This window comes from Anopheles stephensi, chromosome 2 (genome assembly GCF_013141755.1).
Source record: "Anopheles stephensi strain Indian chromosome 2, UCI_ANSTEP_V1.0, whole genome shotgun sequence".
Taxonomy (NCBI): domain Eukaryota; kingdom Metazoa; phylum Arthropoda; class Insecta; order Diptera; family Culicidae; genus Anopheles; species Anopheles stephensi.
The window spans coordinates 36,436,754-36,452,455 of record NC_050202.1 but is presented as its reverse complement, the minus strand read 5'-3'; the positions used below and the strand labels follow the sequence as shown (position 1 = coordinate 36,452,455).

The following is a 15,702-nucleotide window of genomic DNA, read 5'->3' as shown; positions in this document are numbered from 1 at the left end:
CTCAGTTGCAAAAATGAGTGTCCGTGAGTGGGGGGTGGGGGGGGGGCTTCTATTCAGACTTTAGCCTGTAATTCTTCCTAGAAGATGTATAATTTTTCCTGCCTCATGTCAAAACTGCTTCATGGCGGTGACTTAAAAAATTCTTTCTTTTTTACTGATTGGATGATTGTCGAGCTATACAAATGTCCCAAACTGTGTTGGTAATTGGTGCTGTGTAAATATTTTGCTCTTGCGAATAGATAAATGTTTTAGAATGTGCTTTACTAGTTCAGTCCATGTCGTGTAATTTTGATTAAGCGACGGATTCAAATAAGCTCAATCGTTCGGCATTTATCTGCGATCTCGAGGTGGTTCTTGAATGACCTTGTAGAACTTATTGTATCAAAAACCGACAGAACCATGACAATTCGGGACCTAACCCAATACATTAAGGGGTCCGTTTTTGCCTCGAAGTATTGTACTGTTGCCTTGTTCGCTCCTCTCTGGGATACGTTTCGTTAATTTGGTCTAGCAGGACACTTATAACGAAAATTGAGCAAACTCAGTGTTATTTCATTAGATGTTCGTCGCTACCATCGCACCGTACGTTCGATGCCGAATGTTGAGTTTCACTGATGTCTCTGGAGGAGCGGCGTATCACGCATTGTTCATTGATGGATTGCTTCTGCGAGAAATAGAAAGTCGTGCTCTCCAATCTCGTATGCTTCTGTACATCCCTTTTCGAATCCTTTGACCTCGTGCTATTCACTCCTTTCCTTACCGGCGTCCTCGTTACGGTGCGTCGGACTCTTACCATCTATGTCAGCGCGACAACCAATAAAACTACTGCTTGATCTTCATTTTTTTCATACTTTTATTTTACTTTTAAATACTATACATACTTCAGCCGAATGCTTACCGTACTATACTAGGCACTAGTACAAAATACACACACGCACTCAAACACAGTAATTTATTAACGCTACTTAAAACGTTTATCGTTGTTTTGCGAAACAGAAGCGCTGGAATTCATCCATGCGATGTGCGAATTCCGGCCGATACACGACACGACATGTCAGCCTAACTGCAGTTGTGGGGAGCTTCTGGTTGAAAGTTAATAGAAAAAATACTCGCGGCCATCGGTGAACTTTTAGTTCTTCTTGTTGTTGGAATGGGTAGTGACTTTGCCGTCCTTGTCGATGTGATGGGTCATCTGGGTAACGTGCCCATTTTGCGAAGAGAAGGTGTTAATCGTTGTTCCAGCGGGAGCCGCCTGTCCGTGTTCGTCGAAGCGGTTGTTCAAACCACCGGAGCTGTGTGAAAGGAACGGAAAATAGTAAAATGCCTCGATAAGACTGAAATACTTAGAAAATTTAAAATAAGAAATTCTACTTCGTCAAGTGTTTGTATTGATGCCATTTTTCTTTGGCTTTCCTTGACACGTTGTATCCATAGCTTGATAATCAGTGTAGTGATCGTCAGTGTTCGATCCGAGAGGGATGTAATCCCAACTTAGCAAACAATCAGCGCCGCTACCATTATGCCACCACTAATGGTAGCCCTTTTGCGCCATGCCCCCTGTGCAACGAAGAGACAAAGCAATCTGTACATCATTAAAGGGAAAAATATTTTCATTGCAAATCCAAAAGGGAGTGAAAGGGAGTTATCTGCGTCCGGTATCACGAGAGAGAGAGAGAGAGAACAGGAATGAGATCGCAGTGAAAAAGCTTCATTGGGCTTTATCGCGTAATTAACCACAGGCCTTAGCCTAGCTAGCGTCAGGCACGTTAAGTGAACCACAAAGAATGCAGAACACACACCAGACAAAAAATACACAAAAGAAAAATCCGCTGTGCCGATGTTACCGCATCGCGCCCGGTTACCTTTTTAGTTGACCGGGCACATCCAGCAAACAGGATGATATTCCATGCTTTGCCAAGCACCGAGATTAACTATAAAGATAATAACTTCAAACCGGATTCTCGGCATCATCCTCTGTTCAACTTTGCTGTACTCCGTTCAACGCCGTGCTGGGTACAAGTGCAAGAGGGATCGATCGTACACCGCACCATGGATGCATATCAGTCGTTATAAATAGACTTGCAGCAGCAGCACAATAGGCAATTCCTCGCGGATTGCTCATAAGCTGGACAAGGATATAGGAGAAATATTGCAGCTAATCAATGGATCGGAACATATCATTTCCTACCCATCGAGCCGCACGATCGCTTTCGATCGATGGAAAGCGAGTGTCGCATGCTTACCCTCCTCCGCTGGTAATGGAAACTGCCTGGAAATTGCCACCCTGTGCGGGATTAGGGAACTGGAACGTAGGGAAATTCACCGGAAAACCAAAGTTGGGAACTGGAAAAGTTTTATTAAAAAACAGGATAAAACCATGAATGTAATTAATTTGAGACTGAATAAGACTCCGAGTTGCATGTAACGAACCTGGTGGAAGTTGAGCGGATCGTCGAACACGCTGGAATATTTGCTGGGGAAGATACAGAAAGCGAAGAAAAACAAACAAAATTCACAGCCAAATTCATCCGACCGACCGACCGATCGACCGATCATCGCTGAGCATCACAATTTGCCCCGGACAGTGGCACGGGACAATGTGACAAGGGGCAAACACTCACCGGAATACTGTCAATGTAGACGAGCGGGGATTTATAGCCATGTTCGTCGATCGTGTAGTACGCTTTGGGTACGTAAAAACCAGTTTCTGTAAGTAAGCGTAATATTTACGGTAAACAAAAGACAGTGTTATTATGGGTTTATATTGTTTTGTTTTTTTTTTTGTTTTGAGTTGTCGAAATACAAGCAGCTTTAGATAAAATGGCGCAAATGGGGGAAGGCGAGCAAGCAGTTGGAATACAAAGGATAAAGTGTCAACGATGTTTTTTTAGTGGCTTAAACTACATACAGTCTTCCAAGGCAGACTACCCTCTGCTGACCGGTTTGAAGTTGATGACGGACTTTTAAAATGTAGGATGTGGCGGATGCTTCTTTGTCCGATTCTTCAGCCAGTGCGTCCGGTATGGGGGGAAACAAAACAGCAGGAGTACATGCATGCGCGACGGGTTATTCAATTCGTGCAGGATAAGATTATGCAACTGGTGATCGCTTGTTGTTGGTTTAAATAAATATATAATAATAAAATACACATGGTTATGTATACATAATACCAATACCGGGCATGACGCAATCGGGACGCAATTCGCAGCGAATGTATCGTTTTCGCATAAAACTGAATGTTTAAGTTGTGTGAAAGGTTTAAGGTTGCCTTTTTTTCGCTTATGCTAGAGCAATTGGTAGCATAGGCAGAAGCAATGATCTTTCCGAAGTCCGAGTTTTGCATACGGCTTTGGTTGAAGATCACGCGGATCAGAGAGGTCTGACAGAATGTGTCATCGATTTCGAACGTTCGAACCATCGCTGTTGTTTCCTGCTCGATCGAGCGCAGGTAGTGTATTGTGTGTGTGTGTGTGAAGGTTCAGGCACAGTAAATCTTGCGCTCCGGGGCACGTTGTTGTTAACCGGTTTACTTAAAGTGAGCTGCCAGAAATATAAATTACTTCCAACTAGCGCGGCTTGAAATGACATCAACCTATTTGGGCTGGATGTGACTGGAACAACAACGACGATTGAGGATGGCGATGATTTCGCTTGCCTCATAGACTCACATAAACAACAGCAAGCGATCGCAGCCCGAAATAGTGGTAAATATTTGTGTATACATTTGGAATCGCCAAAAACCGGTTTTTCCATGCCTTATTGCTTTTTGCTAAGGTGAACCTTATTTTTTGTTCCTGCCTTGCTTGCTTGCTTGCTGGGCGAGACTCATTAGCCTCGCCGCAAACTCGTTGTTGTCGATCGTCTGAAGACGAGACCGCGAGCTCAAACCGTGATTCACAACAGTGAGGCAAAAATGTTTTGAATTTTTAATTAGAACATCCTGTCCAGAGTCCAACCAAAAACAAAACAAAAAAAAACAAGAGAATGGCTGTTGGCACCACTGTGCATTTCCAAAGCCTTCATGAAGAGAGATCCGAAGATCACATTGCTTACGGGGATTTAATTTTGAGCAGCATTAAATGATCTTTACACTTCAAACGTTACTTACCAGCACGTACGGAAACCGCTGCTATCACCAACAGCACGGCAAACATAACGCTCTGGTGGTTCATTCTGTTGCTCGCCTCGATTCGGCACTTTTGGTCGTCGATTCTTGAGATACACTTCGATCGGAAGCACCTATGTCACGCAGATGAGCACTCTTGCACGCCGTATCGAGATAGACTGAAGGCAAACAGCAAAAACGAAAGATCAGGTTCACGGTAACTGCTAACCACCTTTCCCACCTTGCAGCGCAACACAAACACACGGTCGCGCACACACACTTACACACACACACACACAAAACGCGGGGCCAGTCGAACGCGATCTTCTTCCGGACGCAGGCTGGATACAAATGTTGTGGCCAGCGGATCTGCAAGAAACTTTATACATTTTAACACCACGATACGAAGACGAAGACGCTGGATAGCGGTGTTTTCTTCAGCTGCTCGGGAGGGACCCGGCTCGGGGCGTGAAGGCACGATCCCATCCTCCGCCGAGGGACGGTGGAGGATTCAACGTTACACGAGTTCGCTCTCAAGTTCGTGGTAGGATTTTGCTCTTTGACTCATTTCCACCTCCAAAGCGGCTGGCTGGTGGGATTCTTAATGGGTTTCCCTCATTCCACGTCGATCGGTCGGTCGCGATCGTCGAGGACGGGGCATATCTGCGTTGCGACACTGTTGTTTCCATTCCGTTCTTCGCATGGTTCTCGCTAGCGTTCGCTTCCTTCTTCTTCAACGCGGCAAACCTCGATGGTTCCTCCCGGGTTGTTGGGGCTATTGCGTGCGAAAGATTGTAGCATTATCCAACCGCACTCACTGTGTTTGCTTTACGGTTTGAGCGAATTCCGTTCGACTGCAACAAGCACATGCTCATGCCTCATTAGCATAACTGTTTTTGGCTGACTGACGGTTCGTCGTGTAGCTTTCCACCGGAACCGGCCTTTTTCTATCTGAAACTAAAACATCCACCAAAGACCCCCCAAAAAAATGGTGGCCAAAAACTAGTCCTTGCACACAAATGATTGAATATGCTCCAGCAAGCCAGAGGCGCATTCTACTTTCACTGGACTGGGACTTTCCCAGGGAGTTTGAAAACATGTAAGCCGTTGCTTGCTTGCCAGGGTGTTGGCTGCTTCTGCATTCAACCCGCGAAAGAAGCTCGACCAACGAAAAAAAAAACAAACAGACAAACCCAAATTAGTTCCTGGCCTGACCTTAGCGATAGTAGGAAACGAACGGAACCACACAACCTGATATTGCGTTGTCCTTGATCGGCAGTTCTAGGTCAACTGTTGCCGGTTGGGGAAGTCTTAAGCCTTATAAGTGCGTAGATCCTTCTTTAAAACAATCATGCAATTTTACGTTAAAAAATATTATCAGACATGAAGGGGGGAAAGCATCGTGAACATACTTTTTTTCTTCTTCTTATCATCCTCTGTGGTAATGATCGGCTTGATCGAGATATTCGTAGGACTTTCCCACTGCACGATGGTCGAACAAGATTTATGTCTGTGTCCGAAATGCTACGGTAAGACTACGCGCCAATGGGAAGGAACCTTTGCTCTGTTGGCACCGTAACTGATAATGATGGTGATCGGACACAAACTTTCAACATCACATATGGGAATTTCAGCGGCAAACAATCGTCAGCTTCGTCCATCGTTCAGCAAACGGCCACATTAGTTCGTTCTTAGGTATTGCGTTGGACAGTTCTTTTTTGGCATGCCAGTCATGAAGCGTCGTAGTACGTGCGTTTTGTTATTCTTAATTGTTGGTTGTTGCGGGTTGTTTGTTGCCGCGAAGCGTGGTGAGAATGGCGAGAAAGTGTACCGAGGTGGCGCACGGTGTGACATGCATCCATATTTGATCCATTTCCATACCAGATGGCGAGACCCAGAACGGACCGCTGCTCGATAGGTTGTTGGTGCGCTTGCGAAGGCAAACGGGGGGAGTAAATTACGGGTTTCCCACGTTTCCCGACTTTGCAAGGCAGGGACAGCAGGGTAACTTTGGACAGCCGGGCTTTGGCGGTGGTGGATTGTTTTCACGCAGTGATTTTTCCGATTTTATGCCAGGTAAGATGTGATTGGAGTGGGTACCATCAATCAGTCGAATTAGCTAACCGTTACCAATCTATGATCGATACAGATGCATCACAGTTCAAGGGAAACCAAGTGTGGACGACCAAGAGTTGCGTCTACGATGAGAAGGGAAAGGAAAAGTGCGTAGAAAGGCACGGTGATAAGCCGAAACACTAGACGGGGAAAAATGTCCCCCTTGCACGATAATGTTGGTTATTGAAGGATGTGTGTTTCTGTTGGGGTAATAAACATAGCTTGATACGGTTCGTTGTTTTAACCTTTGATTGCAAGTGTGTGTGTGTTTTTTTTATAATACATATGCTGCTTGACCCGCACGATGGGCGGGTCATTTCTCGAGAGACGCCACCAGCTGGACGGTAATGAATATGATACACGTTTGCAACTAATGCTGTGATATTGTAGGTGCAAGTGCTGCAACATAACAAATACTAATGAAAGCAGCAGCATCGGTCTTTTGTTAGCAATTGTTATTATTTGTATAAGAATGGACAAAATTATGCTCAGAAAAATACCTGATTAACACTTAAGTGGGAACGGCAGAATCTAGAATAACCCCTCCAGGACCTCTCGCCACTTGCTACACCTGTCTATACGAACGTTTATCTTTAAGATAAATGCATCTCCACTGTCATAAAGCCGAAAAGCAAATCAATGTGTGAAAGTGTCTTTGTACAAATATTTTCACCTCCTGCAGACGCACAAAACAATAGTAGAAAAAATCTGTCGACATTAGATTAGATCCGAGAAACAAAACGAAAAACCGAAAAACAAAAAATGATCCGTATTTTTGTTCGCGTCCGTGCTTTGCTGCTTGAAACAGCCCGGCAAACAACACACCACATTGTGTACACTTTCTGTGCTGCTTTCCAATGAGTTCGATTCGCTATTAAACGTTACTATACTGTATCTTTCTTCGAAGGAAACAATGCGACCAGCAAAATTGGATGGAAAAACAAAATGAACAGGGGGAGGGATGCAAGCTCTGAAGCTTTTTACCCGTCCGCCCGCCCGTTTTACTTTACTTTCGTCTTACGGACGTTGTACGTGCTGGTGGTCGTCGCTTTGGGAGACGATTGGGCAGAGTTTTGATCGGCCTCGGGCAGATCGCTTTCCTTCTTCTTCTGCTTTTTCGGCTTTTCAGTCTTATTTGTGCTAACCGTTACTTTTGCGTTGCGTTCCTCGGTAGAGCTTTCCCGCTTGGAGCGGAGTACGCTGGAGATAAAGTCGTAAAACAGGTAGCCCTGCAATCCGAACACCATGGACAGCATCAGGACGCGCTTGGTTTGGGAAATGTTGTCGATGCTGTAGAACAGCGTGAGGAACGACAGAACCATCGTTGCAAAACGGGTAAGAATGAACAGTCCGTTGTGTACGAGACGCACTGCAAAAAAAAAACAGAAAATAGGAAAATAATGGGTCGTTTTAGGAAAAGGATTGATCGATAGTGACATCCGATCGTTTCGGAAAATGGGTCCAATTGCACCCTACTTACATTTGGCGAACTTTCCTTCCTTATCGACAATGTCCACCAGCTGGAAGCTGTGGGCAACGAATTCACAGAAATAGTGCAGGGTCAGAAGGACGAGCGCGATACGTTGGAATCTGAAAAATGGACCAAAACACGATGCAAACAGTTAAACTCTCTGAACACAACATTACCATGCACATCTGCACCCGCTACATACCCAAGGAAGTAAGCAGTTTCGATGATGAACAGACCAGCTAAAGCGTGCTGAATCTTGGGCTTCTGTTCGTCTTTCTTCACCTTTTGGAAGTACAGTTCCGGCAGCAAGTGCGCGTAGTACGCCAGCTGGATAATGAAAAACATCTTGTGCAGGAAGATCATCGGATGATCGGGGTATCCTTCCCACATTCGCTGAATATTGCCGATGTACTGTTCGCGCACAATCAGATCCAAACCCCACAGGAAGGACATTGCGTAGAAAACTACCAGCTGACCGGATTCATTGAAGCGTGACAGTTTGAACTTGGACAGGTGAAGCTTCTTCGATATTTTCTAAAATAGAAAGCGGGCAATCAGCATCATCACGTATCAGCCAGGCCGGCGTAGGGCATCGCGTACTTACATCCAACACATACTCCTGTAGTATAGCGTGCATGATGATACAGATTAGCGTGTAGAAAAACACCGCACAAGCATCTTTCCATCCGGCCGTGTACAGGTACTGCACGCCCATGGGGTTTTCCTGGCTGGGATCTGCTCCGGATACGTTGTGGCGTAAGGCAACGAAGGTGCTAGCTAGGGATTGCGTCGGCTGCAATCGAAGCACGGAAAAGAGAATGTTGTGTTATTGCTCCGACACACTAATCTTCGCCGCGCTCTTATCCTCGATGCCATGTTGTGGTGGTAGTTGGTAGCGTAGGTCGTCATACGTGGCAGTTTCAGACTCTACATTCACTTTTTTGAGTGCCGTTGTTGCGCCCTCAATTGCCTCGGACTGTATACATTCCGGTGAGCGTAGCAAACCCGTGATGCCACTACGCACCACAACCACGCACATCGTGGCTGAGTGTTTACGGCGGAAATGCCGGAATTTCCATCCAAACTTACCTGAAGCATTATTCCTACGACGAAGATCATCGCAATGCACGACACAATGTCCGCATGATTTTGGATGACAAACTCATGGCTGAAGAATGGAGGATTTTTGTTGGAAGATTTCCTCCCCATTCCTGCTTTGATGGCCATCGGTAAATCTGTGCGAGTCCAGGATTTGAACGAAACTTTTTATCACGCCAGCAGTACGCCAGGTAGTACACTCCCGGGTGAAAGCGTTCTGTTGTTCGCTGCTTTTATGCGCTACGATAGGCGCCGCACCAAAGATTAATGCGGATTTTGATTAAAATAAATGCTAACTACAAATTACTATAAAGTATCGATTGAGTAGCTAATTTGTGCGTTGGAACAGACCGAACAGAGGAAACGGAACCCGTATACAGCGGCTTGCAAAGTTATGTGTTGTTATTTCGATGCCGACGTATTCGGAATTTGTTTCGTCTGCACCAGGTAGGATAAGCGAGACAGCAGCTCCTGCCTTGCCGTGTGGAGTGAGTGGGACAGACGATCAACACTTCTACGTGGTGCAAAGATGTCAATTCACTGTCAAGAAATGATTCCACGTAACGAACAAGATTGATAGAGTACGAGGTGGCGCCTCGGTATGTTTTATTCATCGCGAGCTTGTTCAAAATTCAAACGTATGAACCATTGTCGTTAGAAACATATACATATCTCTGTTATGAATAATGGCCAATAATTGCGATTGAGTTGTATGGAACGCAGAACTCGCGATATTATTTAACCTTTAAATTCGACATTCGACGTCTAGCATCAGGTTATTTACTTACTTAACAGCCACTTCAACCGCTACCGCCACGCCTCCTCTTTCCATGTTGATGGTAGCCTTAAAAGAGGCTGGAGCGAAAAGGGTCGAACTAATGATACTACAGTCCCAGGTTGAAGATGTTTTCTTAATGGAAATTTAGATAAGAGATTACCTTTGGTCATGTCACGTGGCAAGCCTAGCTCAAGCATGTTACACTAAACCATTTCTTTCTATCAAAATTCGCAAGAGAAAAATGTACATGATTTCTTTTGCACAATAATTTATTGTGGAATAATCAGTGTTGTGTACCAGCTAGATGAATGTCTGAGTAGTGTTTAGTTTAGAGATGATTGGATCTTCAGCCCGTAAGCTGAGATGGTTCGGCCTTTAATTGCACTAATATTAATTTTATTTCAGCATGTACGCCTGAGTCTACTTTCTACACTTATAGGTTAAGTGTAATAGTACCCATTTGCTGCAGTAGTAATACATGGATGCATTTTTCTCTCCTTTAGTCTAATGAAATCCATTGGTTGCCTCAAACACATAATCGGGATGTGTTGCTTGAAGCGATTGTTTGAGGACGTAGAGGTAGAAGTGTATTTTTTGGATTGTGGAACATTCACCCATAATACCCACACGCCAGGCTTTTCCAAATGTGGGTCCAAGTCCGCCCTGAACTTCCAACGAGAAACTGAAACAAATCGTAGCAAATCATTTGGCGTTAAGTTCTCGGGTATGAGGACAAATATGATATGCATTTACTTACTGGTTCATAGCGTGTTGCGATACCTTCCACCAATCAACACCCTTCGGTATCATGATACCGGTCACCGTGGGCAAACGGTGTCTAGGATCTTTGACGAATATCTCGAGACCCATCTTGCCTAGACCATCGTAAAGAATTTGTGCACATTCTGTGCGACGTTTGATCTGTGTCTCCAGCCCTTCTTCCGCAATTTGTGCTAAAGCTTCGCGTAGAGCGAATATGAGATTAGACGCAACTGTGTGATGATAACTAAAACAAAGAACGAAATTGTACAAATTGTAAAGATGCTATTGGAGGAAGTTTTAGCCCTGACTAGTCATACTCACCGTTTAGGCTCGTCATAGCAGCCCCAATAATTGCCCAACAGCAACAGATCCCAATAGAATACTTTAGACTTGGTACGACGGTTCCTAATAACATCTCTGGGTACAGATAAAAGAGGTTATTTCAATGTTGATAAGTGATCACTGGTGGTCACCATGGGACCACCTGCGAAAATACTTACAGCGCTTTGGGGCTAATAGAAATGGGAGTAATTCCCGGTGGTGCTCCGAGCACTTTTTGAGCCCCCGTGTACACGGCATCGATTTCCCATTTGTCCATATAGAACGGTACACCGCACAGCGATGCAACGGCATCGACGATAAGCAAGCAGTCGTGCTGGTGGCAAACCTGACCGACACCTTCCAGCGGTTGCAGCAGGCCACTCGAAGAGTCCCCGTGCGTCAGAAACAGGCACTTGGGTTGATGAAGCTCGATCGCCCTGGTCAGCGTTTCCAGGCTAAACGGACGATCTGCCGGACCCTCGATCGTTCTCACGTCCGCCCCATAGCGCGTAGACATTTCGACCGCTCGCTCGGCCCATATTCCATTCACTGCGATCAGCACACGATCGCCTTCCTCGAGCAGATTGCTGAGCATAGCTTCCATGCCGGCGTGCGCCGAACCACTAACGCACATGGTGGCACGATTTTCCGTCTGGAAAATGTATCGCAGCCCATCCTTGACCTCGTCCATCGTGCGAAACAGTTCGGCATGGAAGTTGCTCAGCACGGTGTTGGTCATCGCTGTCAGCACGCGCTTGGAGCAGTTGGACGGCCCAGGACCCATCATTATCTTTTCCGGGATGATTAAAGGATTTCGTAGCGATGCGGGAGGCGGTGTGAACTTCATTTTATCAGCTGCAGCATTACATAAGAGATAAAAGCAGATCGATCGGTGTTAGTCCGGTTGGAAGCTGTACGGGAATTGATAATGTTGCCCCGAAACTGTGTCCCTAATTATAATTAATGACAACAACGGCTCCCTACCACTGCAACCCACATTATCTCTGCGCCGTGGACACACGAAAAGCTCAGCTGGTAGCTAGCTGTGTGAAGGAAAATGGTAAAACAATCCGGGACGTCATTTAAACGATAACGGTGGGATTCGAATTCACTTAGGCAAAGCAAACAAAAACCTATTTTTCATGTCATTAACCAACATGACAACACATGAAGTGAGCGCTCGTTTTGCCAATTATTTCGGGCGGATTAATTAACAGAGCTGCGTCGTGAGTGATTCATATTACAATCTATGGACAAAAAAAAAACAGGAAATAGATTTGAATTTGTTTTTGAAAGCCATGATAGCGTTTCAAGTAATACTAAAAAACCCCGACCAAGGATTTCCCAGCAGCATCAATTGTCTCTGTCTGCCTGTAAAAGCCCCGTTCGAAGATAAACCTGACCAGACTCTACTAGCCCGCTTATGCGGTATGACTAATACGACGAGGCAGATAAGCAACGGAAATCAGAGTGTAAATCGTAATGCATGCTATCCCATCAATTCAATCGCACCACTATGCACGTGATCGCGGGGGGGGGGGGGGGGAGCGGTATTCTCGACAAGGGACACTACGCTGGACAAAAAAACACACCATCGAGTAGCGCTTCACACTTCAAACGGATTAAGTAAAGTCAAGTCTACTTGTCAGGGAGTTTCTGAGTGGAAATTTGCTTTCCTCCGGCACTTGAGCACTTTACATTTTTGTCCGTTGAATGTTCGACACTTCATACACATGCGTATTGATTGTTTTGTTAAACAGAAGCGGGCATAACGACACAGTTTTACTCAGAGGTAAAGGTTAGGCACTATTTCGACACGACGAGTTATTACTTGTGCAATTTGATACAAATTGCAAGGCTGATCTTTCGATAGGGGTGATCAATCCCATCTTCAGTACGATCATTTGCCACACAAAAGATTACCAACACTAAGAGATATGCTTGTGTGTTGGGCTCTGCTATTCATTTCTTACGAATAGCAACACTAACAGCAAAAGATCCTGTAGATGATCTCTCTACGATCTTATGAACGCGACGCAAATCAGCACCTTTTACTTAATCCTTGCTGACACAAATTGTACGCTAACGCTAACGATGAGCGAAACTAAACTTTCCGGCACGACACTAAACTGGCTCGTTCGACGTTTGGAACTAAAATGATGGATCGATCGGTCACACAGCAACTAGAGTGTTGCAGGGTGTGCCGGGGGTGCCTAGACGAATCCTTCGATTTTTTTTTCACACAGGCCAAGCTTCCGTCGCGTCTCACCTATAGCTAGAGCATCGAAATGCGATAGTCGACGAGAGTACGTCGAAAATGGGCATAAAACAGTTTTTGTTGTTGATATATTATCAGTTTGGTATGGACAAAAAATGGAAGTTGAGTTTCTAAATCCTAAAAAAAAAAATCTGAACCTAATTTTCGCCTTTTTTTTAATAACATAATGATAATTTCGATGCGCTGTTGTACGAGAGAAATGCTTCTCGGGTTTGGTTTAGATGGTTGCTTATTTTATGGGAAATGACACAAATAATGGTAAATCGAGACAAATAAAATCAATTCCTTGCAATTAGACGGCAAATCGGACAAATCTTTATAAATCACCTTTCTTTTTTTGTTTGGCGCACAGGTCCCTGCGGTCTCTCACACACTCTCTGTACAAGCAGAACGTTCGATCCAGCGTTCGAATGACTTCACCCTGGGACACTTCACTGACGACTAGTAGTTCGGCGCGTGTGGCTGGACCTTACAACGACAGAAGCTCGCAAGTCGCTGCGCTGCCTGATTATCAGTTAGAGTGGGTTTTAAATAACGAGTGGCAGAACAAACCCCCGTGGCGGCTGCTATCCTGTTTATTGCGTACCTAGTCGCGGTCTTGATGGCTGACCGATGGCTGCCAGAGATTAGCGGGTGTCAATTTTCGCTATTTCGGTGGTGATCTTCTGCTTCTTTCCTTCCACGCGACCCGTTTAGTTGGTACTAGGTACCACTACTGCACACCGCCATCGCGATGATATCGTGCCCGACGTAGCCGAATATAATTGATTATCGAAAAACGGTCAAAACGTGCTGTTTGTGCTGAAGCATCACTATCCGTGTAAAAATCTAGCTCGATGCATGATACTGGTCGCACTAGTGCAAGTATGACTTATAGTGGAAGAAATATGACCAACGGTCCGTCCCACCGTTTGATAAGTGTGCTTCGCACGATGCTTACCGATTGCGCCAGCCTCTGATTGTGTTGTTCGTGCTGTATTCGGCGGTTTAACAATCAAATCAGTGCGATCTTCGCAGGGGGTTCAAAACGGGAAGGGAGAGGGTATCATTATCATGGCGAAAATTATGCAAACCGGAACTGAGGATATTATTGTGCAAAGTACAATGTAGATAAAGGACAATTTACGTAGGGGCATCGTCGCCTGATAGCAGTGGCAGACAGCGACCCAAACGAAAACACCTTCAGTATCAGTATTTTCGGAGACGATCATCGCAATCAGATAAACAGCTAGCTGCCACAAACAGCCCCATCTCATTTGAAAACCTTACATATATTTACCGAATTTTTCTGTCTAAATCTTTAAAGAACATGCACTAAACCCACACCCAATGCGATCGATTGGGCCGCCACCAGCCGCTCCAGTCCTAATGGCCCTTCTTATCGCCCTTCTTATACCCATGCTCGCTACCACCCGATTTGCCGCCCTTCTTGCCGAAATCGTCCTTGTGCGAAAAGTGCGACTCGTGGCCGTGCTTGTGCTTCCAGCCCTTGTGCTCATCGTCGAAGTGGCCCTTGTCCGCATGGCCCTTCTTCGCGTACTTATCCTCCTTGTGGGCCGACTCGTGGTGATCGCCCTTCTTATGATCGCCCCCGTTCTTCTTGTGGAACTCGTTGAAATCGCCAAACTTCTTGTGGTGGCCCTCCTTGTGATGATCGTCGTAGAACTTGTGCTCCTTGTGGTAGTCATCCTTGTGCGACTTGTGATGGTACCCGGTCGTCTTCGAGCCCTTCTTGTGGCCCTTCTTGTGGCCCTTCTTGCCGTGCTTCGCGCCCTTCTTCTCCTCGTGATGCTTCTTGTAATGGTCGCCCTCGTCGTGGCTTTCCTTCTTGTGGCCACCTTCCTCGCCGTAGTGCGACTCGTGATCCTCCTTTCCCTTGCTGCCCTTCTCCGACTTCTCTAGACCATGCTTCTTCTCGTACCCCTTATCGCCTTTGTCGCCTTTTTTCGAGTGATGATCACCGCCGTGCTCACTGCCTCCGCTTTCCTCGAACGAACTTTCCTTTTTCTTTCCATCACCGCTGACCACCGTCACCAGCAGTACCAGCGCAAGGAGGCCGAATAAGAAAACTTTCTTCATCGTTCACCACTAGCACAGTCACGTTAGGGATCACTTAGGACGATGACGGCTTATTTCGAAGCCGCAAAAAAAGCAACACGCACAATGGCCGCTCTAGCCGGGTATGGATGGAGCTTCTGCCTGTCTATCCTTTTCACTCTGGTTTAGCTGCAAGATCTACCGGAACCACTAACACCAGCTTACGGCACGTTCAGTTCCTTCGCTTCAGCACTTCACATTCAGCACAGGTGCACTGCTGTGATCTGTTTGACAGTTTGTTCGTACTGAAACATGCATATTTATACGCACCAAACATTGCGGCCCTGCACTCCTACTACTCCAGCCACGCTGGTGAGTGGTGCGCTACGATTATTCGCTTCATTTGCTACGAACTTCGGCTTGCTTCACGCCCAGCGCTGAAGTTCACGATGCTTCAAAGGGTAACAGGTAACGCGGGTGAGGCGATAGTACACAACATCAAACTTGTAACAAACTTCAACGGTTGCAGTAGTGCAAAAAAGGTATAAAAATAATTTATAAATGGTGCAAAAGGTGTAAAGTTCTTCAAAAATAATTCTTGTTTTTGGCTTCACGACCTTCGTGGACATACCGGCCTATCTAATGCCTGACCAGACGTATTAACAACACGTAGTTGAATAGTCCGTCCGGCTACGGGGGAACGGTCCGAATGGGATTTTAACCCCAGTCCTGCCGTG

General features: G+C 45.7%; 5 protein-coding genes across 10 annotated transcripts; 1 reads left to right on the top strand and 4 right to left on the bottom strand.

Annotated features, from left to right (window-relative positions):
• Positions 1 to 835: 835 nt before the first annotated feature.
• Positions 836 to 5,392, bottom strand: LOC118503320. 3 transcript variants are annotated; one of them, XM_036036462.1, is made up of 7 exons: positions 5,321 to 5,392; positions 4,390 to 4,474; positions 4,109 to 4,284; positions 2,622 to 2,707; positions 2,431 to 2,473; positions 2,244 to 2,343; positions 836 to 1,292 (listed from the first exon to the last, which is right to left on the bottom strand). In XM_036036462.1, exons 3-7 carry the CDS (start codon positions 4,170 to 4,172, stop codon positions 1,130 to 1,132), a joined length of 456 nt encoding a protein of 151 aa, XP_035892355.1. In that variant the 5' UTR covers positions 4,173 to 4,284; positions 4,390 to 4,474; positions 5,321 to 5,392; the 3' UTR covers positions 836 to 1,129. The 3 variants fall into 3 exon arrangements, with proteins under 3 accessions (XP_035892355.1, XP_035892354.1, XP_035892356.1); XM_036036461.1 differs by lacking the exon at positions 5,321 to 5,392 and having other exon boundaries at positions 4,392 to 4,535; XM_036036463.1 differs by lacking the exon at positions 5,321 to 5,392 and having other exon boundaries at positions 4,388 to 4,480.
• A 362-nt stretch (positions 5,393 to 5,754) lies between these two features.
• On the top strand, positions 5,755 to 6,477 carry LOC118503322. Its single transcript, XM_036036464.1, has 3 exons — positions 5,755 to 5,913; positions 5,990 to 6,181; positions 6,255 to 6,477. Exons 1-3 carry the CDS (start codon positions 5,829 to 5,831, stop codon positions 6,362 to 6,364), a joined length of 387 nt encoding a protein of 128 aa, XP_035892357.1. The 5' UTR covers positions 5,755 to 5,828; the 3' UTR covers positions 6,365 to 6,477.
• A 179-nt stretch (positions 6,478 to 6,656) lies between these two features.
• LOC118503316 (translocating chain-associated membrane protein 1) lies at positions 6,657 to 9,292 on the bottom strand. Its single transcript, XM_036036446.1, has 5 exons — positions 8,781 to 9,292; positions 8,296 to 8,484; positions 7,894 to 8,225; positions 7,701 to 7,810; positions 6,657 to 7,589 (listed from the first exon to the last, which is right to left on the bottom strand). Exons 1-5 carry the CDS (start codon positions 8,916 to 8,918, stop codon positions 7,222 to 7,224), a joined length of 1,137 nt encoding a protein of 378 aa, XP_035892339.1. The 5' UTR covers positions 8,919 to 9,292; the 3' UTR covers positions 6,657 to 7,221.
• Positions 9,293 to 9,818: 526 nt separating this feature from the next.
• LOC118503314 (serine--pyruvate aminotransferase, mitochondrial-like) lies at positions 9,819 to 13,927 on the bottom strand. 4 transcript variants are annotated; one of them, XM_036036444.1, is made up of 6 exons: positions 13,515 to 13,891; positions 13,256 to 13,432; positions 10,830 to 11,505; positions 10,651 to 10,746; positions 10,325 to 10,573; positions 9,819 to 10,249 (listed from the first exon to the last, which is right to left on the bottom strand). In XM_036036444.1, exons 3-6 carry the CDS (start codon positions 11,495 to 11,497, stop codon positions 10,072 to 10,074), a joined length of 1,191 nt encoding a protein of 396 aa, XP_035892337.1. In that variant the 5' UTR covers positions 11,498 to 11,505; positions 13,256 to 13,432; positions 13,515 to 13,891; the 3' UTR covers positions 9,819 to 10,071. The 4 variants fall into 4 exon arrangements, with proteins under 4 accessions (XP_035892337.1, XP_035892336.1, XP_035892335.1 ...); XM_036036443.1 differs by lacking the exon at positions 13,256 to 13,432 and having other exon boundaries at positions 13,869 to 13,927; XM_036036442.1 differs by lacking the exon at positions 13,256 to 13,432.
• A 253-nt stretch (positions 13,928 to 14,180) lies between these two features.
• On the bottom strand, positions 14,181 to 15,365 carry LOC118503319 (putative eggshell protein). Its single transcript, XM_036036460.1, has one exon. The coding sequence runs from the start codon at positions 15,005 to 15,007 to the stop codon at positions 14,294 to 14,296; it is 714 nt and encodes a 237-aa protein (XP_035892353.1). The 5' UTR covers positions 15,008 to 15,365; the 3' UTR covers positions 14,181 to 14,293.
• Positions 15,366 to 15,702: the final 337 nt, after the last annotated feature.